Source organism: Ovis canadensis, chromosome 12, assembly GCF_042477335.2.
Source record: "Ovis canadensis isolate MfBH-ARS-UI-01 breed Bighorn chromosome 12, ARS-UI_OviCan_v2, whole genome shotgun sequence".
Lineage (NCBI taxonomy): Eukaryota > Metazoa > Chordata > Mammalia > Artiodactyla > Bovidae > Ovis > Ovis canadensis.
The window spans coordinates 40,584,101-40,610,876 of NC_091256.1; the positions used below are offsets into that span (position 1 = coordinate 40,584,101).

The 26,776-nt window shown below is 37.2% G+C and overlaps 1 protein-coding gene across 12 annotated transcripts in view; it reads right to left on the reverse strand.

Moving 5' to 3' along the window:
• CDC42BPA (CDC42 binding protein kinase alpha) overlaps positions 1-26,776 on the reverse strand; it is a 304,528-nt gene that overhangs the window by 73,462 nt on the left and 204,290 nt on the right. For all 12 annotated transcript variants that reach the window (XM_069545455.2, XM_069545451.2, XM_069545454.2 and 9 more), the window contains 2 exons: positions 16,159-16,406; positions 10,328-10,433 (listed from right to left, as the gene is read on the reverse strand). In XM_069545455.2, the coding sequence (XP_069401556.1) occupies positions 10,328-10,433; positions 16,159-16,406 (354 nt within the window). The remainder of the gene's footprint in view (positions 1-10,327; positions 10,434-16,158; positions 16,407-26,776) is intronic.

The window sequence follows — 26,776 nt, forward strand, 5'->3', positions numbered from 1 at the left end:
TGGTCATAACTTTTCTTCCAAGGAGTAAGAGTCTTTTAATTTCATGGCTGCAGTCACCATCTGCAGTGATTTTGGAGCCCAAAAAAGTAAAGTCTGACACTGTTTCCCCATCTATTTGCCATGAAGTGATGGGACCAGATGCCATGATCTTCGTTTTCTGAATGTTAAGCTTTAAGCCAACTTTTTCACTCTCCTCTTTCACTTTCATCAAGAGGCTTTTGGTGTCTAGGTTTAGTTGCTGGTTTTTGCAATTCTTCTGTAGTGTGCCTGATAGGGATTTAATTTCCCTTTAGGGTCTGTGACATTTCTTGAATTTGTAGCTAAATATTTCTCATAGGTTTTGGAAAATGGTGGCTATTAACTTTGCAAATATTGCTTCTGCCACAATCGTTCACCTCTCCTCCTGGGAAAGCAAATATTTTCTGTCAAATTTTGTCATCACATCCCCTATGTCTAGATATATACCTCTTTTATGTATTTCTGTGCTTTAAAATGTATTGATATGTCTTTACTTCAGCATGGAAAGTTTATTTACCCTTTCCTTTCTTTGCTCCTTTCCGATCTACTGTTAAAATTTTCTGTTAGGTGTTTCAATTATTTTATTTTTTACTCTTAAAGATTTATTTGACTTCTTTGTAAAGGTTCCAGGTGTCTGGTGAAATTCTACATGTCTTCTATTTTCTTGAATATACCATACAGTTATTTTAAAATTCAATTGAGAAAATTCCGATACTGGGAACTGCTTGACTGGTTTTCCTCTCATTTTTTATTTTCTGACTTAGTATTTGGTTGCTGTTTATTTTTATGTCTTGGTTTTATTAGGTTGTTTCTCTTGGTATGCATTGTAATTTCTTACTGCATGCCATGCACACTGAATGAAAATTTTAAAGATAATCTGAGACTCTATATAATATCTTCCTCCAGAGAGCGTTTACTTATACTTCTGGCAGGCAACTAAACAAAGACAGATGAAGGATTGAATTACTTAAAGGCTGGGTTTCAGTCACTGAGTGGGCTCATCTCTTTTTGGTTCACGCTTATTAAGAAAATGGAGTCTTTTCAATGACCTTAATTGAAAGCCTGAATTGATTATGAAGGATCCTGCACTGATACTTAAGTTTTTAATCTCTCCAAACTCGTGATAATACTGTGGAATACTGTGCTCAACTTCCTGGATTCTCAGCGATAGCTTTCATATCAGCAAATCCTCAAGAGGAAAAGTGGCAGTGAATGCTGGGCTCATCTCTCAGTTCTACTCCTTTCTGTAGGATCTGGGTCAGTAAAGTCTAGGCTGCCTTCCTATTTTCCCAACACCTTATTGCAGATGAATACTGTAGGCAGTATTCCTACTGTATTAAAAAAAATTTTTTTTTAAACCCATCCAGCTTTATAGTTCTTGGTGAGGTGGTAGTGGAAGGTATGATGTAAGCTAATCTGTCGTAGAAGCAAAACTTCTTGCTTTATTAAGTGTTTAAAAATCCATGATAAAATATTTGCATATAATTTTTACTTCATGGCTACATTTTTCCAATAAATGGTCTCACTCTGCCATTAGCTATCACTATTCTTTTCTCCCTTTCTGGTATGTTTGTAGAGATATTGTGCTAGTTTATTTTTGATTACTCAGTTTGAAGGAGGTGAATTTATCCTAGAAGAATTATTAACAGGTTTGTGAAGATGAGAGGCCATGGGATGGTTAAATTTATGTCAACTTGACTAGGTCACAGGGTGCCTAGACATCTGCTTACACATTCTGCTGGTATCTCTGAAGGCGTCTCTGGGTGAGATTAACATTTGAATCAATTGACTGAATAAAGCAGATTACCCTTCCTAATGTGAGTGGACCCTATTCAATCAGTTGAAGTCCTAAAAAGAAAAAAAGGCTGACTCTAGTGAGTAAGAGGGAACCCCTCCTGCCTGATTGCCTTCAAGCTGCTTTCACTTGTCTTTGGTTTCTTACTGAAACACTGGCTCTTCCTGGGTTTGGAGCCTTCACTAGCTTTTGGACTAGAATTACATCACTGGTTATCTTGGTTCTTAAGCCCTTTGGACTTGGACTAAACTGTCTCTCCAGCTTACAAACTGCAGATCTTGGAACACAACTTAGCAACTAAACAACAATTATAAACAAGTGAGCCAATTCCTCACAGTAAACATTTTTATACATAATACGTGTGTGTGATTATCTGAGTATATGTATATAAGGGTGTGTATGTATATATAATCTCTTATTGGTTCTGTTTTTTTTTTTTTGAAATACAGTTGACTTACAGTGTTGTGTAGTTTCTGATGAAATCACATCAGCAATATGATTCAGATAAATCTATATCTATCTATAGAGCAAGAACCTTTCCATATTCCATTCCATTGTAGCTTATTACAAGATATTGATATTCCCTGTCCTATACAGTAAATCTTACTGTTTATATATTTTATATATAGTAGTTTGTATGTGTTAATCCCAAATTCCAAATTTATCCCTCCCTTTGTCCTTTTCCCTTTGGTAACCCTAAGTTTACTTTCAATGTCTACGAGTCACTTTCTGTTTTGTAAATAAGTTCATTTGTATCATTTTTAAGATTCCACATATAAGTGATATTAAATGATATTTGTCTTTCTCTGTATGACTTAACTTCACTTAGTACATAATCTATAAGTTCATTCATGTTGTGGCAAATGACATTATTCCATTCTGTTTAATGGCTGAGTAGTATTTCAGGAAAAAAGAATGAAATAATGTCATCCGCCACAATATGGATGGACTTAAAGATGAACACTAAGTGAAGTAAGACAGAGAAAGGCAAATATCATATGATGTCAATTATACGTGGAATCTTAAAAAATGATACAAATGAACTTATTTACAAATTTTCTAATGGCTGAGTAGTATTCCATTCCCTTTCATGGATCACAGCCTTGTTGTGGCGAAGGGGTTTGCGTAGCTCAAAGGAGCTATGAGCCGTGCTGTGCAGGGCCACCCAAGATGGGTATAATGAAGAGTTTTGTCAAAACGTGGTCCACTGGAGGAGGAATGGCAAACCACTCCAGTATTCGTGCCTGGAGAACCCCAAGAACAGTATGAAAAGGCATAAAGATGTAGGGCAATTACTAATAGGTCCAGAAAGAATGAAATGGGTGTGCCAAAGTAGGAACAATGCTCAGCTGTGAATGTGTCTGCTGGTGAAAGTAAAGCCCAATGCTGTAAAGAACAATATTAGATAGAAACCTGTAATGTTAGGTCTGTAAATCAAGGTAAATTGAACATAGTCAAGTAGGAGATGGCAAGAATGAACATGGATAGCTTAACAATCAGTGAACTAAAATGAACAGAAATGGGTGAATTTAATTAAGATGAACATTATATCTACTCCTGTGGGCAAGAATCCCATAGAAGAAATGGAGTAGCCCTCATAATCAGCAAGAGTCCAAAATGCAGTACTCGGGTGCAGTCTCAAGGCAAAGCATTCAACATCACAGTAATCCAATTCTATGCCCCTACAACCAATGCCAAAGAAGCTGAAGCTGAACAATTCTATGAAGACCTAGAAGACCTCCTAGAACTAACACCAAAAAAAAAAAAAAAGATGCCCTATTCATCAGGAGATTAGAATGCAAAAGTAGGAAGTCAAGAGATACCTGCAGTAACTGGCAAGTTTAGCCTTAGAGTACAAAATGAAGCAGGGCAAAGGCTAACAGAATTCTTCCAAGAGAACACACTGGTCATAGAAAACACCAACAAGACATCCTGGAGTATGAAGTCAAGTGGGCTTTAGAAAGCATTATGAACAAAGCTAGTGGAGGTGATGGAATTCCAGTGAGCTATTTAAAAATCCTTAAAAATGATGCTGTTAAAGTGCTGCACTCAATATGTCATCACATTTGGAAAACTCAGCAATGGCCACAGGATTGGAAAAGGTCAGTGTTCATACCAATCCCAAAGGAAGGCAATGCCAAAGAATCTTCAAACCACCATACAATGGCACTCATTTCCTATGCTAGCAAGGTAATTTGCAAAATCCTTCAGCAGTATGTGAACCAAGAACTTTCAGATGTATAAGCTGAGTTTTGAAGAGGCAGAGGAACTAGAGATCAAACTGCTGACATTCACTGGATCACAAAGAAAGCAGGTGAATTTCAGAAAAACATCTTCTGTTTCATTGATTATTCTAAAGCCTGTGACTGTGTGGATCACAACAGACTGTGGGAAATTCTTAGAGAGATGGGTGTAACAGACCACCTTACCTGTCTCTTGAGACACCTGTATGTGCGTCAGGAAGCAACAGTTAGAGCTAGACACGGCACAACACACTGGTTCCAAATTGGAAAAGGAGTAAAAGCCTATATATTGTCACCCTTATTTATGCACAGCTTACATATGTACTTCTCTGCATCGTACATCTCAAAAAACGCCAGGCTGGATGAATCACAAGCTGGAATCAAGACTGCTGGGAAAAATATCAACAACCTCATATATGCAGATGATACCACTCTAATAGCACAAAGTGAAGAGGAACTAAAGAGACTCTTATGAGGCCGAAAGAGGAGAGTGAAAAACCTGACTTGAAACTCAACAGGAAAAAACTAAGATTATGGCCTCTGGTCCTATCACTGCATGGCAAACAGAAGGGGAAAAAGTAGAAGTAGTGACATATTTTATTTTCTTGGGCTCCAATTTCACTGTGGACGGTGACTGCAGCCATGAAGTTAAAAGATGCTTGCTCCTTGGAAGGAAGGTTATGACTAACCTAGATAGCATATTAAAAAGCAGAGACATCACCTTGCTGACAAAGATCCATATAGTTAAAGCTACGGTTTTTCCAGTAGTCATGGACGGATGTGAAAGTTGGACCATAAAGAAGACTGAGCACTGAAGAAGTGATGTTTTTGAATTGTGCAACTAGAGAAGACTCTCGAGAGTCCCTTGGACTGCAAGATCAAACCAGTTAATCCTAAAGGAAATCAACCCTGAATATTCATTGTAAGGACTGATGTTGAAACTGAAGCTCCAATACTTTGGTCATATGATACGAAGAGCCAACTCACTGAAAAAGACCCTGATGCTGGGAAAGATTGAGGGCAAGAGGGGAAGCGGGTGGTAGAGGATGAGATGGTTAAATAGTATCACCAATTCAATGGACTTAAATGTGAGCAAACTCTGCGAGATAGCAGAGAATAGAGAAGCCTGGCATGCTGCAGTCCATGGGGTTGCAAAGAGCTGAACAGGACTTAGTGGCTAAAGAACAACAAAGTATTCAATTTCATACATACCAATATATACCACATCTTCTTTAACTATTCATTTGTTGACGGACATTTAGGTTGCTTCCATATCTTGCCTACTGTGAATAGCACTGCTATGAACACGGAGGTACATTACCTTTTCAAATTTGAGTTTCTCCAGATGTATGTTCAGGAGTGGGATTGCTAGATTGTATGCTAATTCTATTTTTAGTTTTTTAAGAAACCTCCATCCTGTTTCCCATAGTGCCTGCAACTGTCTACATTCCCACTAACACTGTAGGAAGGTCCCCTTTCACCACATACTCTCCAGCATTTATTCTTTGTAGACTCTTTGATGATGGTCATTCTGACTGGTGTGAGGTGGTATCTCATTGTAGTTTTCACTTGCATTTTCTCTAATAATTGGCGGTGTTGGGCATCTTTTCATGTGTAATATTTTCTATGGAGAAATGTCTATTTAGGTCTTCTGACCATTTTTTGATTGGGTTTGTTTTTGTTATTGAGTTATCTGAGCTGTTTGTATATTTTGGAAATTAAGCCCTTGCTGGTTGCATCATTTGCAAATATTTCTTTCCCAGTCCACAAGTTGTCTTTTCATTTTATTTATGGTCTTCTTTGCTGTGCAAAAGCTTCTAAGTTTAATTAGGTACCATTTGCTTATTTTTGCTTTTATTTCTATTGCTTTGGGAGACAGACCTAAGAAACTACTGCTATGATTTACATCATAGAATATTTTTTCTATGTTCTCTTCTAGGAGTTTTATAGTATCATGTCTCACATTTATTTTTTCCCCCATTCAATTTCCTTGGCACTTTTGCTGAAAATCAATCAACTATAAATATGACATCTTATTTTTGGACTCTACTCTCTTTCGTTATATCAAGGTTGTTGTTCAGTTGCTCAGTTGTGTCTGACTCTTTGCAACCCCATGGACAGCAGCATACCAGGCTTCCCTGTCCTTCACCATCACCCAGAGCTTGCTCAAACTCATGTCCATTGAGTCAGTGATGCCATCCAACCATCTCATCCTCTGTCGTCCCCTTCTCCTCCTGCCCTCAGTCCTTCACAGCATCAGGGTCTTTTCCAACTGGTTGGCTCTTTGCAGCAGGTGGCCAAAGTATTGGAGCTTCAGTTTCAGCATCAGTCCTTCCAATGAATATTCAGAGTTGATTTCCTTTAGTAATATTTTGATTACTGTAGAGTTAGAGTAAGTTTCAAACTTTGGGTAGTATAAACTCTTCAACTTTTATACCCACTCCGTGAAATATTTTTGATCTTTTTGTATACCCATATACATTTAAGAATAAGCCTGTCACTTCTAACAAAAAAGCCTATATAATCTTTATAGGGACTTCCTTGAATCTACAGATTAGAGAACTGCAGTCCTAACAATACACAGTATCTCTCTCCATTTGTTTAGACATTCTTTAATTTAACTCAGCAATGTTTTGCATTTGTCTTCCATGGCACCCCACTCCAGTGCTCTTGCCTGGAGAATCCCATGGACGGAAGAGCCTGGAAGGCTGCAGTCCATGGGGTTGCTGACGGTCGGACACGACTGAGCGACTGCACTTTCACTTTTCACTTTCTTGCATTGGAGAAGGAAATGGCAACCCACTCCAGTGTTCTTGCCTGGAGAATCCCAGGTATGGGGGAGCCTGGTGGGCTGCTGTCTATGGGGTTGCACAGAGTCAGACATGACTGAAGTGACAGCAGTAGCAGTTTTCTCTGGGAACTCTGAAATTACTATTTTCGATAACTGTGTCCACTATGAAACTATTTTTTTTTTTTTGGAGAGGATGCATCAATCTCTTGATGTTAACATACCCAGAGGTATACCAGCTGTTTTTGAGAATGTTTTTTGCAGATGTAGTGTCTTCACTAATTCCCACAACACATCATTTTTTGATCGCCATTGCTTTTGACAGCCCATCCAAATGATTTGTGGTTGGGGTTTCAGCTGGAGATTTGCAAGAAGAGGAAGAAATACAGATTTTTGCACTGTCATGTTACAATAGTTACAAGTACTCTCAAATAGATTTGTTTAGTATTTGTCAGAAAAAGCTAATTTTTTCATTCTTACTAAACAAAAGCATGGGCTCTGGAGCCAGACTACCTGTGTTCTAATCCCATTCTGCCATCCCCTAGTTGTGAGATTAGTAGAGTAGCTTAACCTCCTTTTTGCCTCAGTATCTGTAAAATGCTAAGAAAAATAGGGTATACCTGAAAGATTTATTGTGAGGATTAAATGATTCATATAAAGTAAATTAGGAGGGTAAAAAGTAAACTTTACCTAAGTATTGGCTCATTTTGCATATTTGAGAATACGATTTTACTATTTGTGAACTGACGTATTTGGTTTATGATATTATAAGACTACCTAGGATATGGAAGAGTGCTCATGTTTTAAGTGAAAAGGCAGATTAGAAAATATAATGTATATATGACTGAAATTATGTAATAATATGTGTACCAACCAACAGAACCTGGAAAGGAACATATAGAAGTAAAATAGCTGTTTCAGGTTGATGAAATCATAGGTAACTTCTATGTTGAATATTTCCCATACTTTGTATAAGTTTGATTTTACTCAAACTAATTATTTAAAAACAAGATACAAATGATCATCTTTTCTCACTGGAAACCATTTACTTCCACTGCTTGGCACAGATGGCGATTTTACTTGCGATAAGTTACCTTTAATAGAAACTTTGAATACAGACTTCTGAAAATATCAATAAGGTTTTTTCTACTTAATTTTTATTTTTGAAGTTAAAAAACCTGACTGTGAGAATCTACTAGTTATCCAAGTTTCAAAATTAACACACTAATTGCTTTTTGGTTTCTATATCTGAAGTTGGGTGAGAAGGAATTCGGTTCTCTTCCAGCTGGGACAGCTGGTGTACCAATGGCAAAGGTATTCTTTGGTTATTTCTCTTGGGGAAAATATTCCATGTAATCAAACAAACAAAAAATAAATAAATTGAAAGAAAGTGAAAATATGCAGTGGGCTGAGTAAGAAGCAGAAAGACAAGTAAAACTAAATACAAGGAGCAAAAATAGAGAAGAGGTTCAAACAGGAGACCCAGATCCTCCCCTAATTCTCAAGGAACAAATATTTCCTTGTTATCATTTATCATCGAATGCTCTCCAACCATTATGATTTGCTGTCAAAGTTCTACTCAAATTCTCTTTCATATCTTTCAATTTAGCAAGACAAGGTAATGCTCTATTTTTTATAAAATTAGGAGATAGGTTTTTATCTTTCAGATCTCATCAAAATCAAGAGTATTGTTTAAAAATTATTTCTAAAGACGTGTTTCTGGTAAGCTCACCAGAACATTATGGTTAATCACGAAATAAAGCCAAGGGGTGAATACAAAATTTGATCTGTACTCAATCTGATTATATCACAAGTCAATTTTTCTTCAACTATAATACCATCTTTTACTAGGTAATTTGCTTAGAAATTCTATATGAAGCAGCCTTCTAGACTTAAATTATATTTCTTACCTCAAGATAACTCTTAACAGAATCTTAAAATTCTGTCTTGTAGACAAAAATGATGCTCAATTTTGCAGTCATATGATATAAGTCCATTCAATAACAATTATGTGACTTCCTTGGATAAAGTTTAAATAATACTAGTTTTTAAGATATTTTACTTTTGGTTGCATTGTGTCTTCGTTGCTGTGTGCAGGCTTTCTCTAGTTGCGGGGAAGAGGGGTTCTCTCCGTGTGGTGTGCAGGCTTCACACTGCAGTGACTTCTCTAGTTGTGGAGCTGGGGTTGTAAGTGTGCGGGCTTCAGTAACTGTGACTCGGCGGCCCTAGAGCACACAGGCTTCAGCAGTTGTGACTCACGGACTCTAGAACGTGGGCTCGTTAGCTGTGGTGCACACACCTAGCTGCTCCACAGCATGTGGAATCTTCCTGGACCAGGGATCGAACCTGTGTCACCTGCGTTGGCAGGTGGATTCTTATCCACTGAACCACCAGGGAAGCGTTATTAGTTTTATTTTAGTGGAATTAACTAACAGCTCTTCAACAATGTTCACACCATATTCATAGTCTAAAATAACTTATACTATTTAGTATTTGGTCATTTTCCAGTGTTTGTATGCATCAGCTTTGCAAGCACAAAATAAACTAACAGAGTTCTTTCTCAAGTGGCTTGCAACCAAACAAGCAAAGTCATTTTTAAATGCTTACAAAGTTGAATAATCATGGGAAAAATAGTGAGAGAAATGAAAATAAATATGGAATATATTGGAAATTAAGACAGAATGAAGAGTTTCTTTTTTTGTGTGATTATTTAGCCATTGTCTTTCAATCTGTTGTTGAAATGACTAATTAAACATAATACTTTGGAAAATATTAGAACTCATTATACAGGACAATTATCCAAACCTTATTTATAAGTAAGTACAACCATTAAAATTGCAGATTAACATTAGGATTTCTCAGATGTTAACAAATCACACAAGAAATGCAGAATGATGACAATTTAAGAAATCTGAGATACTAAATGGAAAAAGATTCCTTTAAGTATCTGAAATTTTGTTCATAAATCTAGTTGTAATCTAGGTTTAGTCTATGGTTCAGCCCTTTGTTTGTGCTATAGGTTTTAGACAGAGTTGGTTTCTTTGGCTTCTTACATACCAATGGTATTATTTCTAGCTGTTATCAGTTCTCCATCATGAATAGGATCAGAATTGTCAAAACTTCTCTAGTTTGGCTTAATTGTTCCTGTACTTGCCAAAGGCAGGCCCTAACTTAGCTAGCCGTGACATTATAAGTGATGAATTTGAAAGAAAAGAGTAAAAGAGATGGAAAGTGAGACAAAGAACAAGGGCTCAAAAAATACTGGGACGAAGAACAAGACAAGGTGAGGCAAGTCCTTTCTCCAGAAGACTCCTGTAAAGATTGGTAAAATGAAACATTGGCTCTTCACAGAAGCAGTCTTTTATATAAGGAGAAATATTAAAAAAAAAAGTATATCAAATATAAAATTATATCTACAACTACTATGGCAGTATTGAATATCTAGCATATGTCAACAAACATAAATGAGATTGAATCACTCACCTTATCAAGCTCACTTGTCAGTTTTTTATTTTCTTCAGTTAGTAACACTTTTTCTCGTTCATACTGTTGCTTGAATTCATTTTCAAATTCTTCCCTTTCACTTTGACTAATACAATTCAAAATATGCAAGAAAAAAAGGAGTTGAATTAAAACTAAAATAATGGTATTGTATCATATGCTCTATTCTGAAAAACCACTATATCTCAATTGCTCCAAATCCTGATCCTTTCCCTTAAAATGAAGAAATCTCAATCATTTCCTTTTAATTAATAAATAGATTTGTCTGCTTAATAACATTTATTTTGTTGTTCATTTGAAAATCTGAGGAAGACATCCTGATTATGCTTACCTTATCTGGCTGTGTATATGCTAGGAAGTATGGGAACATAAGGAAGCAAGGGGAAAAGGAGGATACAGGGACCACAATATGATTCTACACTCGGGTCTAGATTGCATAGAAAATTCAAGAAAACTCGAATTATACTACCAACAGTTCTCTCAACACACTCAGGCCATCCTTCCCTAATTCCTTCTTTCCTTATTCCCTACGTACCTACCACTCTACATGTATATACATATAACACATTAAATGTTATAAAACTTGTTTAGTTCTGGGGGACAGAACTGATTAACCCTTAGAGGTAAACACAATTCTAACAAACTTTTTAAAAACCTCCCTTTCACTTTCATGCATTGGAGAAGGAAATGGCAACCCACTCCAGTGTTCTTGCCTGGAGAATCCCAGGGATGGGGGAGCCTGTGGGCTTCTGTCTATGGGGTCACACAGAGTCGGACACGACTGAAGTGACTTAGTAGCAGCAGCAGCAAGGGAGACAGGGGAATCAGTTTTTGAATACTGAATTGAAGTGTAGAGAAGAGCCTTATCTCTACTGCAGTTTGATGGAGAAAGTTGGTTAGCAGTGAATAAATTTCAAAGTGAAGTAGTTCTGGATAATTCTATAATTGCTTCCAAGTCAACAAAGAACATAAATAATGGTTGATTTAAAAATGTAATCTTAAAAATCCCTTTATCACTAAATTACTGAATATAAATTAAATTATAATTAAATGATTAACTTCTAGGAAAATAAACATTTTGTGTCCAAGCAAATGTGTCACTTTATTATCTACAATCAAACTGTGAAATTCAGTTATGTTTAGAATCTTTCTAGATTCAGAAGCAACAAAAACAACAACTTAAAAAAATATGAAAAACTACAAAGATGCATTCTTTCAGAAATATAAGTAGATTAAAGTAAATTGAGTAAAATTTCTATAAAGGGCTTCTCTGGAGGCTCAGTGGTAAAGAATATGCCTGCCAATGCATGAGACATAGATTTGATTTCTGGTCTGGGAAGATCCCACATGCCTCAGAGCAACTGAGCCCACGCACCACAACTACTGAGCCTGTGCTCTGGAACCTGGAAGGCACAGCTACTGGACCCACGTGCTGCAACTACTGAAGTCCAAAGGCTCTAGAGTCTGTCCTTGGCAACAAGAGAAGCCACTGCAAGGAGAAACCCTCACATTGCAACTAGAGAGTATCTTCTGCTCACCGCAACTACAGAAAAGTCTGCACGGCAATGAAGACCCAGCACAGCCAAAAACATTTTTTCTATATGAAACCATTTTTGTTTTTTCCTATTAGCATTAAACATAAGTCTCTGCCATACTTAAACAAAAAAGGAAGTGAAAGTGTTACTCAGTCATATCCAACTCTTTTAGATCCCATGGACTGTAGCCAACCAGGCTCCTCTGTCCATGGAATTCTCCAAGCAAGAATACTAGAGCAGGTTACCAGTCCTTTCTCCAGGGAATCTTCCTGATCCAGGGATCGAACTCGCATTTACTGCATTGCAGGCAGATTCTTTACTGTCTGAGCCAATGTGCTGAGGGTCTACTATGGATGGCAGTGGTTTAGTCGCCCAGTTGTGTCTGACTCTTGCAACTGCATGGACTGTAACCCACCAGACTCCTCCATCCATGGAATTTCCCAGGCAAGAATACTAGAGTGGGTTGCCATTTCCTTCTCTAGGGGATCTTCCCAACCTGGGGAGTGAACCCAGGTCTCCTGCTTTGCAGGCAGTCCCTTGCATTGCAGGCAGATTCTGTACCAACGTAGCCACTTTCCTGGTCTTCCTGTTCACTGGCAACCACCTTGAAATCTTGAGAGACTGCCACATTCACTTAACTCCTTGCCTAATTTTTCCTCCCTGTGCCAAAATCTGGCTTCTGCTGTCATCACCAAAAAAAAAAAAAAAAAAAAAATGCTGTCTCAAACCTATTGTTCCAACTGTTACTATATCCAATCTACCGGCTACCTTTGACACTGTCCCCAATTCCCTCTCCTGAAATGCAGTCTTCTCCTGGCTCCAGTGATGCCCACTCTCCTGATTTCTGCCTACATTTTGACTTTATAGCTGTCTTTGTGAGCCCCCGCCATCCCCTCTTTCCTCCGCATAAATGACAATACTCTCAGGTATTCTGTCTCAGGTGCTCAACTTTTCCTTACATGTTCTTCTGAGCTACGGCATCTATTATATTACCTGATTTCAATGATCATCTATTATGCTGAATTTACATCTGAATCTACATTGGAGATGAATTAGAACTAATTAAACTACTTCAATCTACACTGGAGAAGGAAATGGCAACCCACTCTAGTATTCTTGCCTGGAGAATCCCATGGACAAAGGAGCCTAGCAGGCTACAGTTCATGGGTTTGCAAGAGTTGGACATGACTTAGTGACTAAACCACCACTACACTGGAAGCTTTTCTGGGTTTCAAATTGTCGACTTGATATCTCCTCAAAATTGTCTCCTAAGCACCTCCAATTCAACATGCCCAACCCTAATAACATATAATCAAGTTACCACCAACCCCACCTTCCTTTCCCTATAACCATATATTCAACTTACTCTTCTCTTACTATAGGAAAAAACATAGCTAAGGTCAACCTCTTTGCTTATGTGCCTGCTCAAGTACACTTTTTCCCTCTCTGTCTGAATCATCTACTGGGTACTTTCTACCAGATTACAAGCATGGTGTTATTTTTGAGATAAATTTCTCCTCCAATTATTATTTCAGCTTTCACTACTTCTTGTTCTTGCAATGAAAGACTTCCAATAATAACAGTGTTATCTATACCCTGTCTCCAAACACTCTCCTTCAAGTCTTCAGATCCATTAGGGGTTTTTTGGCCACTGAAATTGTTCTTATCAAAGTCACCAATGACCTTCATATTTGATTCAGACCTCATCTAATTTGACATGCAGACAGATTTGATACACATTCATCCTAACATCAAATCTGGGCACCAAACTTGCCTGGTCTTCTTCCTATCATTCTTCCTGGCTCTTTCTTATCCACTTTGCTGTTTCTTCCTCATTTCCCAGCTTCTAAAGATTGGAGCTCCAGGGTACAGTCCGAGGACTTCTTTTTCATCCATATTCATTCACTAAGTGATCTCATATAGTCTCACCCCTTTTGATATCGTGGGAGTGGTAGATACCCCCAGGATTTATTTCCAGCCCTGAAATCCAGACTTGTTTATATGATGACCTATTAGACATTTCCACCTGTATGTCTAAAAAGCATCTCACACATAATTTGTATAAAATGAGCTTCTGATATTCTCATCCCAAACTTACTTCTTTTGTAGTCTTCCTCTCTAAATGGTAACTATATTCTCTTAATTGCTAAGACCCCAAACTGTAGTATCACCCTTGATTTTTCCTCTTTCTCTCTTATCCATATCTAGTCTATCAGCAACTATCATTATATTTACCTTTTCTGCCACCAACCTAGGCTCAAGCCACCATCATCTTTCGCCTAGATTACTACAACAGCCTTCTAAATGGTTTCCCTGCCTTTTCCTTTATCTAGTTCAGACTTTTCTTAAACTAGTCATCAGAGTAACCCTTTTAAGTCAGGTTTTGTCCATTTTCCACTCACTATCCTGCAATGCTTCCCTGCCATGGTTTTGAAAGGGAAAGTGAAAGTCGCTTAGTCGTGTCTGACTCTTTGCGACCCCATGGACTATACGGTCCATGGAATTCTCCAGGCCAGGATACTGGAGTCGGTAGCCTTTCCCTTCTCCAGAGGATCTTCCCAACCAGGGACTGAACCCAGGTCTCTCACATTGCAGGCAGATTCTTTACCAGCTGAGTCACAAGAGAAGCCTGTCATGGTTTTACTGTGAGTAAGTAATTGTAAGTCACTGAAAATGACTTATAAAACCTTACATGATCTGGCCCCCATTACCTCTCATACATATCTCTCACTATTCTTTCCCCTTAACTCTGTTTTATCTACATTGGCCTCGTTTTTAGTATTATTATTTTAATAGACTTTGTTTTTTTCAAGTGGTTTTAAGTTCATAGCAATACTGAAAGGAAATACAGAGATTGCCCATATATTCAGAGTGGTGTGTTTGTTACTATTAATGGATCTACATTAGACACATCATTATTACTAAAACTGTACAATTTATATTAGGTTGTATAGTGACATTATAGTTTTACTGTCCAAGAAATCCTCTGTACCCTGCATATTCTCCTTCCAACCCCTGCAACCACTGATCTTTTTACCATCTCAACAGACTTGTTCTTAATGTAAAATGTTCTTCTCATACATATGTAAGGACCCACTTTCTTTGGTCCTTACTGAGAAATCACCTTCTCAGTATAATTTTTCCTGGCTATCATGTGTATGTGTGTGTACAATTTAATTCTCACCCTAATGCTTCACAGTTCCCATCTTCTGCCTTACTTTTTGTTCTTGGACTTAATAATTATCTAACATATTCTGTATTTTTCTTATTTTGTTTATATTTTATTTATAGTCTTTCACCATAACTAAAGGAAAGCTCCATAAGGACAGAGAATTTTTGTCTGTTCACTGCTATGTCCCCAGGGGCTATAATAGTGCTTTCACAGAGCAGGTTCTAAAAAAATTGGTTGAATGAATGGACAAAACTGAATTTAACTCAAGCTGCCAATATAAGTTGAGAATGACAATAACATACATTTAGCTCCCTAAAACCTAGAAACTTGAGTATCACTGATAATTTCTTCTGCTTCTCATTTCTCATATCTGGTCACTATGTCCTCCAGGTTCTGTCTTCTCAGTAGACTTTCTGAGTTCATATGCCTTTCTCCATCTTCGCTGTCATACCTAAGGTCCAGGCACCTCATCTCTCATGGATAGATTCTTGTCTACAGTCTGCTTCTTTTAATCTACACAGTAATAAGAGTGATCTTTCGAAAATATAATCATGATATTTTTCTTCACTAGTTTTAGGAATTTTAGTTTAAATTCCTTACATTCCTTCATGATCTTGCCTCTATTTTCCTTTCCAGTTTCATTTCTTAACACTCATCTTTATTTTTACGCCTCCACCATAATGAACACCTTTCATTTTCTAAATGTGTCATTGCTACCCTTTTCCTATAGATCTCGGCAAATTCTACTAAACTTTGCCTGGACACTCTTCCACAGCTATATATTTCTTATATCCTTGGTCTGAACTCAGAAATAATTTTTGTTCAAAAAACCCAGACACACCAAAGAAACATTTGAAAAAAAAAAAGAAATAATAAACAACAACAACAAAAACCCAAGCAGCAAAGTCACCTTTTGTGTCTCTTCTACAAGTGTTCCTATACTTCCCATTTGCTTTCCTATGATGCTGTAATATAATCCTCTATTTACCAATCTTGACTTTGCTCTTCTTGAGGACTAGACTGTATTTACTGCCTATGTTACTTCAATCCTTGACACCAAACAGGTATTCAACAAATAATTATTAGAGGAGTAAATAACTTCTTACCTCTCTCTCCTGTTTTTTTCCAATTTGTCTTTCAAAATCATAATTTCTTTGTTGAGAGCAAGTTGTTGGCCTTCTGAATCATGTAGTTCTTTCTTCAGATTTTTAATTTCATTTGCATGTATTCCTTCTCTCTTGGACAATTCTTCTTCGTAAAAGATACTTTTCTTTTCCAAATCAGTCTTTAGTTTGGTTATTTCTTGCTGATGTTCTATGCTGCATACTCCTGGTGAATAACTAATTTGTTTTTGCTACAGAAGTAATAATACAAGATTAGTTAATTTGTAAGAATAATAAAATATCAAATAATAACTATAATACAAAAGACTGTTCATGGAAACGAATATTACTTTTGCATATTATTATATAGACTAATACTTTATTAAGGATGTTAACTTTCGTCTGCCATATGTTACTAATATTTTTCTACGTGTGTATTCCTTTATTGTTGTATTCTAGTCTCCTTCACACCAGGATTAAATATTTATCTATATTTCTAATGGTACTTATATAATCATTTGTTTTACATTTAAATTTCTAATTTATATATAACATTGTTTGTGTATGCTAGGGAAAAATCTAACTGCATCCTGTTTCTGATGTGAAACTAATAAAATGTTATAAACACTTTTGTGTCTTTAACAGAGTAAACTGGGGGAGAGGTGGTAGAGCTAGAATGCACAAAAAGAACTGGGAAAAGGATTCTGCAATAGTCCAAGGAGAAATGACAAAGGTCCAATCTAACATCTTTGTAGCCATTCTAGGAAAAAAATGACACAATTCTTTGCATTTAGGTAGGGTAGTAAGAAGGAGAAATTTGGTTGAAAGCCATCTTTTTTAGAAATTAGGTTGAAATATACTCTTGGTATCAAAGAGAAAGGAAAATGTAAAGTCCAACGGCTCTTCCAAGTAGTGCTTAAGGTAAGCAGAAGCATACAGTCAAAGGTTATGACTATAAGATTTCCTGAGTTTTGTACCTTTTCTATTTTGTTATATGCAACTTTCCCAGATGATCCACAATAAAACTTTTAGAATCCAAAGAACCTTTGAGATTATACTTAGTGACAACAAGGAATCAAAATCTAGAGGGTAGTGCGTTCTTCTTTTGAAGTCTGTATTAAGGGTAGGGACATATCCCGGAGTAGAAGGGCATGCACTCATCTTCCTGACAGAACACCAAAATCGCAATTAGCTGCTCAACAACCATCAACAGGAGAATGCTGGACCCACCAGAAAAAGATACCCCACGTCCAAAGGCAAAAGAGAAGCTACAGCAAGATGATAGCAGGGGGACCATAAAGAAGACGGAGCACTGAAGGACTGACGCTTTTGAACTGTGGTGTGGGAGAAGACTCTTGAGAGTTCTCTAGATTGTAAGGAGACCCAACCAGTCAATCCTAAAGGAAATCCACCCTGAATAGTCATTGGAAGGACTGATGCTGAAGCTTCAATACTTGGGCCACCTGATGTGAAGAGCTGACTCATTAGAAAAGACCCTGATGTTGAGAAAAATTGAAGGCAGGAGGAGAAGGGAAAAACAAAGATGGTTGGATGGCATCATCAACTCAATGGACATGAGTATGAGCAAGCTTTGGGAGTTGGTGATGGACAGAGAGGCCTGACATGCTGCAATCCATGGGGTTGCTAACAGTCAGACACGACTGAGCAAATGAACTGACTGACTGAGGAGTGCTAATAATTTTATGTTTCACATCTAAGTCTGTGATCTATTTTAAGTGAATTTTTGTGAAGGGTGTAAGTTCTATTTATAGATTTTTTTTTTTTTTTGGTATGCGCCGTCTGGTTGTTCTAAACCATTTGTTAAAAAGAACATCTTTACTCCGTTGCATTGCCTTTGTTTACTTTGTCCACAAAGGTCTGTCTAGTCAAGGCTATGGTTTTTCCAGTAGTCATGTATGGATGTGAGAGTTGGACTATAAAGAAAGCTGAGTGCAGAAGAATTGATGCTTTTGAACTGTGGTGTTGGAGAAGACTCTTGAGAGTCCCTTGGACTGCAAGGAGATCCAACCAGTCCATCCTAAAGGAGATCAGTCCTGGGTGTTCATTGGAAGGACTGATGTTGAAGCTGAAACTCCAATACTTTGGCCACCTGATGCGAAGAGCTGACTCATTTAAAAAGACCCTGATGCTGGGAAAGATTGAGGGTAGGAGGAGAAGGGGGCGACAGAGGATGAGACGGTTGGATGGCATCACCAACTCAATGGACATGGGTTTGGGTAGACTCCAGCAGTTGGTGATGAACAGGGTGGCCTGGCGTGCTGCATTTCATGGGGTCACAAAGAGTCAGACACAACTGAGCGACTGAACTTTTCATAGATGCTGTACCTATATATTTTCTTGTCAATACCATACTGTCTTGATTACTGCAGCTTGATATAAATCTTGAAGTCAATATTTCAACTGTGCTCTTTTCCTTCACTATTGTGGTGGCTGTTTGGGGTCTTTTGCCTCTCCATTGAAGCTTCAGGCTTAATTGGTTGATATCCACAAAAGAACTTGCTGAAATTTTGACTTACATTGCAATAAATCTATAATTGAAAGCAGGAAGAACTGACATCTTGATAATACTGAGTCTTCCTGTCCATGAAAATGGAATATCTCTTCATTTATGTAGTTCTTCTTTGATTTATTTCATTAGAGCTTTATAGTTTTCCCCATACAGATCTTAAGCATATTTTGTTACACTTATATTTCAGTATTTCATTTTTGTAGGTGCTAATATTAATAGAATTCAGTTTTAAATTTCAAATTCCATTATTCATGGTTAGTATATAAAGAAGTGACCAACCTTTGCATATTAATCTTGTACCTGCAACCTTGCTATAAATGCCTTATTAGTTCCAGGATATTTTTGTTAATTTCTTTGATTCTCTACATAGACAATCATATCATCTGCTAACCAAGATAGTTTTATGTCATCCTTCCCCATCTGGATACCTTTTTATTTTCTTGTCTTACTGCACTAGCTAGGACATACAGTATGACGTTGAAAAGGAGTCGTGAGAGGAAAAATCTTTGTTTTCTTCTTGATCTTAGTGAAAATTTTCAAGCTTCTTTCATTAAATATCATGTTATCTGTAGGTTTTTTGATAGATAATTTGTCAAGTTGAGTAGTCCCCCTCATCCCTAGTTTACTGAGTTTTTATCATGAATGGGTACCAGAGTTTGTCAGATGTTTTTTCTGTAGCTTCTGATATAGTCCTGTGATTTTTTATCAAATCAATGATGCATTACATTAACTGACTTTTAAAGGTTGAAGCAGCCTTGCATACATATATGGGATAAGAGCCCATTTGGTTGTGGTGTATAATTATTTTTATATATTGTTGGATTCAATTTGCTAATATCTTGTTGAGGACTTCTCCATCTATGTCTATGACGCATGTTAGTCTGTGGCTTTCTTTTCTTGTACTTTGTCTGGTTTTGGTATTAGTGTAATTCTGGTATCATAGAATGAGTTAGGAGGTATTTCCTCTAGTTCTATCTTCTGAAAGTGATTGTAGAGAATTGGTGTGATTTCTTCCTAAAATGTCTCGTGTAATTCACCAGTGAACACATCTGGGCCTGATGCTTTCTGCTCTTGAAGATTATTAATTATTGACTCAATTTCTTTAACAAGCAGAGCCTTTTCATATTATTTACTTCTTCTTAGTCTAGTTATGGCAGCTGTGTCTTTCAAGGAGTTGGTCCATTTCTGCTAGGTTATCAAATTTGTAGGCAAATAATTAATTGTCCATAGTATTTCTTGATTAGCATTTTAATGTACATGAACTGCATAGTGATGTCCTGTCTTTCATTTCTGGTATTAGTGTTCTCTCTTTTCATCTTTCTATGTGTTTTATTTTACAACCAAAGTTTAAAAATATAGCAGAAAACACAGCAGGCAAAACATTGACTAAACATATTCTTTGCAAAAAATTTACCACAGAAAAGAAAAAATTTTTAAGGTAATTATAAGTATACAAAATGATGTAAGTTATACTGATAGGTAATTCCCCTTCTTTTCAAGTTTCCAATGGAATTATTAAATTGATCTAAGGTTTTCAAATTTCTGAAACAAAATCTGGTCAAAAACCATAATAATAATATAATCAGACTCATCTCAATGCAAATTTAACATAAAAAATTTTAAACAAAACATTAACATTTGTAACCTACTGCTGTACTGAAATTCAACTATTATATGAGCAACTTATTCCCAGAATGTAAGAATACTTCATGCTAGAAAACTTATTATGATTTCTCTCAAATATAGATAAAGGGACCCCCCCTTTTAGTATCCTAAGGTAGAAGCTAAAATGATTAATCTTAGATCTTTCTTTTCTAATATATGCATTCAATGCTACAAATTTCCCTCTAAGTACTGCTTCTACTACATCTGCCAAAGTTTGATAAGTTGTGCTTTCATTTTCATTTAGTTTAAAATATTTTTAAGTTTCTCATGAGATATTTTCTTTGACTTATTTTATTTATAAGGGTGGTGCCTTATTCCCAAGTATTTTAGAATTTTCCAGCTATCTTTTCGTTATTGACATCTAGTCTGATTCCACTGTGGTCTGAGAGCAGACAATGTATGATTCCTATTCTTTTAAAATATGTTAAAGATTTGTTATGGTATGGCTCAGAATGTGGTCCATCTTGGTGGATATCCCATGTAAGCTTGAGAAGAATATATATTCTGCTGTTGTTGATCTATAAAAGTGAAGTCGCTCAGTCGTGTCCAACTCTTTGCCATCCCATGGACTGTAGCCCACCAGGCTCCTCTGTCCATGGGATTCTCCAGGCAAGAGTACTGGAGTGTGTTCTTCCTCCAGGGGAACTTTCAAACCCAGGGATCAAACCCAGGTCTCCTGCGTTGCAGGCAGATGCTTTACCTTCTGAGCCACCAGGGAAGCCCCATCAGTTCAGCTCAATTCAGTTCAGTCGCTCAGTTGTGTCCGACTCTTTGCGACCCCATGAATGGCAGCACGCCAGGCCTCCCTGTCCATCACCAACTCCCGGAGTTCATTCAAACTCATGTCCATCGAGTTGGTGATGCCATCCAGCCATCTCATCCTCTGTCATCCCCTTCTCCTCCTGTCCCCAATCCTTCCCAGCATCAGAGTCTTTTCCAATGAGTCAACTCTTCGCATGAGGTGGCCAAAGTATTGGAGTTTCAGCTTTAGCATCATTCCCTCCAAAGAACACCCAGGGCTGATCTCCTTCAGAATGGACTGGTGGGAAGCCCCATAGATGTCCTTATACCCATATGATTGATGATGATGTTGAATTCAGCTGTGTACTTACTGATTTTATACCTTCTGGATCTGTCGATTTCTGATAGAGGGGTGCTAAAGTTCCCAAGTATAACAGTGAATTTATCTCTTTTTAAAGTTCTGCACTTCTGTCAGTTTTTACCGCATGCATTTTGATGCTATATTGTTACACACGTACACGTTAAGTATGCCAGGTCTTCTTGGTGACAAACAATGCCTTTCTTTACTTCTAAAAACTTTCCCCTCTCCGAATATCACCCTGTTTGAAATTAATATAGCTACTCCCACTTTCTTTTGATTAACGTTATCATAGTTTCATTAAAGTCTTTTATCTTATCCATCAGAGCTGTTTTCAATTCCTGGTCTGACCATTTCAACAACCCTGAGTCTGGTTCTGATGTTTGCTCTATTGTAACTGTTTTTTGGCTTTCAGTGTAATTTTTCATTGTTAGGTCACCATGCTGTACTGAGTAAAAGGAACTGCTGTAAATAGGCTCTTAGTAATGTGGTGGAAGTTGTGTGGAGAGGAGAAGTGTTCTGGAACGCTAAGATTAGATATCAGTATGTTATTGAGCCTGGGCTTCTGGCCTGTGAACTTAAGACAACCTTGTCAGCTACTCTCCCCCATTTACCTGTTTGGACAGGGTGACTACAGTGGGCTGGGCTGGGTTATTTCCCTTCTCTCAAGTTAGTTAGGTCTGATAAAACCTCAGCAAGTTAGGTTCTAGTTGAAGACACACTGTTAACAAGGACAGACTGCTCTGGTACATTTGACAACTGCTATCCCTATTGTTAGTACAAGGGGTATTTTCCTCTGACACTCACTGTAAAAACCTGGCAGAGCTCTAGGATGTAAAGCTGATGAAACCGTGAGGGCTCCCCAGTGATGAGGGTCCCCTGGAGTTTTTGTATCTCAGACTTGTCTGCGCTGAGCCACGAGCAATTTTTCAAGTACAGTTCATGCTTCCCTGCACTGCACTGCTTTCCTACAAGGGTTCCTGCTCTCCTAAGTTGTGATTTTTCTGATCTGCATGTCACTCTCTCCAACTTACAGGGTAGGAGTTCATTCTGTGATACTACTTTTCTTACACAGTGTCAGAATTTATTTTGGGGGGCTCCAAAATCACTGCAGATGGTGACTGCAGCCATGAAATTAAACAACGCTTACTCCTTGGAAGATAAGTTATGACCAACCTAGATAACATATTGAAAAGCAGAGACATTACTTTGCCAACAAAGGTCTGTCTAGTCAAGGCTATGGTTTTTCCAGTGGTCATGTATGGATGTGAGAGTTGGACTGTGAAGAAAGCTGAGTGCTGATGAATTGATCCTTTTGAACTGTGGTGTTGGAGAAGACTCTTGAGAGTCCCTTGGACAGCAAGGAGATCCAACCAGTCCATTCTAAAGGAGATCAGTCCTGGGTGTTCTTTAGAAGGACTGATGCTGAAGCTGAAACTCCAGTACTTTGGCCACCTCATGTGAAGAATTGACTCATTGGAAAAGACTCTGATGCTGGGAGGGATTGGGGGCAGGAGAAGGGGATGACAGAGGATGAGATGGCTGGATGGCATCACGGACTCGATGGACATGAGTTTGAGTGAACTCCGGCAGTTGGTGATAGACAGGGAGGCCTGGCGTGCTGCGATTCATGGGGTCGCAAAGAGTCGGACACGACTGAGGGACTGAACTGAATTGAACTGAACTGAACTCTTCTTTCAAGTCTAAGAACTGTTGATTTTTCAACTTGTTCAGCCTTTTACTTAGTATTAGAACAAAGTGGTGATTTCCAAAGTTCTTACACATTAGAATGGAAATTGGCAGTATTCTCTAAAGTTTTAAAATATGGGATCCTATGATCTGCAAATAGTTCTACCTCTTCATTCCCAGGTTGGATGACTTCTATTTCTTTTTCTTGTCTAATTCCTCTGGCTAGAACCACTAGCATAATGTTAAATTGCAATGGTGAAAATGGGCATCCTCGTCTCATTCCTAATCTAAGGGAAAATTTTTTTTAATCATTCATCATTGAGTATGATGTTAGCTGTGGGTTTTCCATAAATGCCTTTTCTCATGTTAAGTACATTCCATTCTATTCTTACTTTTCTGAGAGTTTTTATCAGGAAAGAGTGTTGCATTTTGTGAAATTAAGATGACCATGTGTTCCCCCTGCTCACTTTTGTTTCTTTTAATGTGATTTATTATATTGATTTATTTTCTTACATTTAACCACTCTTGCATTCCTGGGATAAACCCCACTTTGCCATGGTTTATAAGCTTTTTAATACAACTTTGGATTTGGTCTATTGGTATCTTGTTGAGAATTCATGTATCTATATTCATTAGGAATACTGGTCTGTAATTTTCTTCTTACATTATTCATGTGGTTTTGGGATTACAGCAGTGTTGGCCTTAGGGAATGAATTAGGAAGTGTTCCTTATTCTTATATTTTGTGGAAGAGTTTAAGAGGAATTGGTATTAATTCTTCCTTAAAAGTTTGGTTCAGTTCACTAGTGAACTTATCTGGTCCTGAGCTGGTTCATTCTCTTTGCCTGTTATAAGTCTGTTGCAACTTTATATTTTATCTTGCATTTAGATAATCTGCATGCTTCTCAATCTATCCATTTCATCTAGATTACTTTGTTGGCACAGAGTTGTTTATTCTCTTATAATCCTTCTGCTTTTTGATGACAGGTAGCAACATCCACTTTCACTTCTGATGTTAGTTACTTGCTTCCTCCCTTCCTCCCTCTCTCTGTCAAGTCTAGTTAAAGGTTTGTCAATTTTGCTGATCTTTCAAAGAATCAACTTTGGTTTCATTCTCTTTATTATTGTCCTCTTCTCGTTTTATTGAACTCTGCTCTAATCTTTATTTCCTTCCTGCTGCTAGCTTTGTTTCCTTTGCTCTTCTTTTTCTAGTTCTGTAAGATATAAAGTTAGGTTACTGATTTGAGATTCTTACTTTTTAATAGAAGCATTTATAGCTACACATTTGCCTCTGAGCACTGCCTCTGCTGCATCCCACGTGGTATTTTCATTTGATTAGCATTTTCTAATTTTCCTTGTGATTTCTTCACTTGACCCAGGGGTTGGTTAAGAGTGCCTTGCTTAATTGGCACATATTTTAACATTCCAGTTTTCCTTATGATACTGATTTCTAGCTTCATTCTATGGTGAAATTGGAGTAGATACTTTGTGTGATTTCAGTCATTCTACATTTATTGAGATTTATTTTGTGGCCTAATATCTGATCTATCCTGGACAATGTGTCAATCGTACTCGAGAAGAATATGTATTCTGCTGTTGTTGGGAAGAGGGTTCAATATATGTGTTGTTAGACATCTGTATCCTTATTTATCTTCTGTCCATTTTTGGAAGTGGGGTGCTACAGTTTCTAACATTTACTCAAGAACTTTCTCTCTCTTCAATTCTATTGAAAAGTATTCTCAATGCAGTAAAGATTCGTATAACCTTTTAAACGGGCCAAAGTAAGTTTCAAAATTTACATGTATATACCTTTAAATCAAGACATTCCCACTTTCAGATTATCTTAAAGAAATATCTTAAAGAAATGATAATAATCCTAAAATATAATAATAATATCCTAAAATTATGATAATAATCATAGCTAACAATTACCGAGCCTTTACTTTGTGCCAGGCCATGGGCTAAGTATTTCGAACGTGTTAAACAATTTATTGGGTAGTTTTATTATTACCACAAATTTTTAAAAGATACAAGAGATTATGAGTGCTTGATCAGTAGGTTAGTATATGTGATTGGAAGTCTTCAATGCAGCAGTGACTAGTAAAGGAGGAAAAAAAAGGAAACAAGCAGATAGAATGGTACTGAGAATTAGAAAACCTGGGTTTAAATTGTACTCTGTCATTTAAGACTGTAAATCCTAAACTCTTCTGAGTTTCACTTTTCTCAAATGCAAATAATCTCTAAGATTTCTTCTGGTTTGCACCTTCTGATCCTGGTTTTTAACAAAAGCATCTAAAATAGTGCTGGAAACAAAGCCATCCCTGACTGAAAGTTATTTGAGATGGTAATGCAATGACTTCAAATACACTAATTCTGTTCTAGAAGTCTAGACTTTTACGGAAGAAATATTTCTAATTTAGAAAGCTAAACAAGACCAGGGAATCACAATTAATCAAAACAAAACAAGAGAAACCAATCCCCAAAGCAAGAAAAAAAAATCTAGTTCATACTTGTATTTAAAGCAGAGAAAACTTATTTGCAATCACTATTATTCAGTTTTCAGAGAAAAAGCAAGTTCTAGCCAATTCTACCACATCATTCACTCACTGATTTAACACACTTATTAAACAAGTATTAAAAATTTGGTCCTGTGCCAGGATAATAATATACCAGCCTATGCTTTCAATAAACTAAGTCATAGTTTAGATGGGGAGACATTTTGTGAATAAGTAATTATAATAAGAGCTATTGTAAATTTATTAACAAAATTCTAAAGCACCACAGAATAAGGAATACTTAAACTTCCTCAGATGACATTCAACTTAATTCTTTTATTTGTTGAATGAATAAGATACTAGACTAGGCATGTAAGATACTAGACTAGGCATGTAAGGAGTATGTGGAGGTGGTGGCTGGCAGACAATGCTGAAGAAATGGGATATGCAAAGGTCAGAGTCAGGAAAAGGCAGATATCATATTCAGATTATAATTTAGTGTTATAGAAATATGATATCCATTTGATACTAATTCTCTCACTTTGACATACATAACATTATTATAGCTATTAGTAACTGAGCACATGCAATGTAGAAGCTTACATACATACATATATACTCCTTGTGTAAAACCAATGATATAGGGTTTTACAAATGAGAAAATTAAAGTCCAAAGAGACTAAATGTTTTGTCCAGCATTAAACAGCAAGTAACTGATGAGGCCAGGCTTTAAAACCAGATAGTCCAGCTCTAGAACTGGCACAAGGATTTCCCTTCCTAAGCACTTCTGTTGAGATGTTTCAGTTCAGTTGAGTTGCTCAATTGTGTCTGACTGTTTGCGACCCCATGGGCTGCAGCATGCCAGGCTTTCCTGTCCATCACCAACTCCCAGAGCCTACTCAAACTCATGTCCATCAATTTGGGATGCCATCCAACCATCTCATCCTCTGTCATCCCCTTCTCTTCCCACCTTCAACCTTTCCCAGCATCAGGGTCTTTCCCAAGGAGTCAGTTCTTCACATCAGGTGGCCAAAGTATTAGAGTTTCAGCTTCAACATCAGTCCTTCCAATGAATATTCAGGACTGATTTCCTTTAGGGGGGACTGGTTGGATTTCCTTGCTGTCCAAGGGACTCTCAAGAGTCT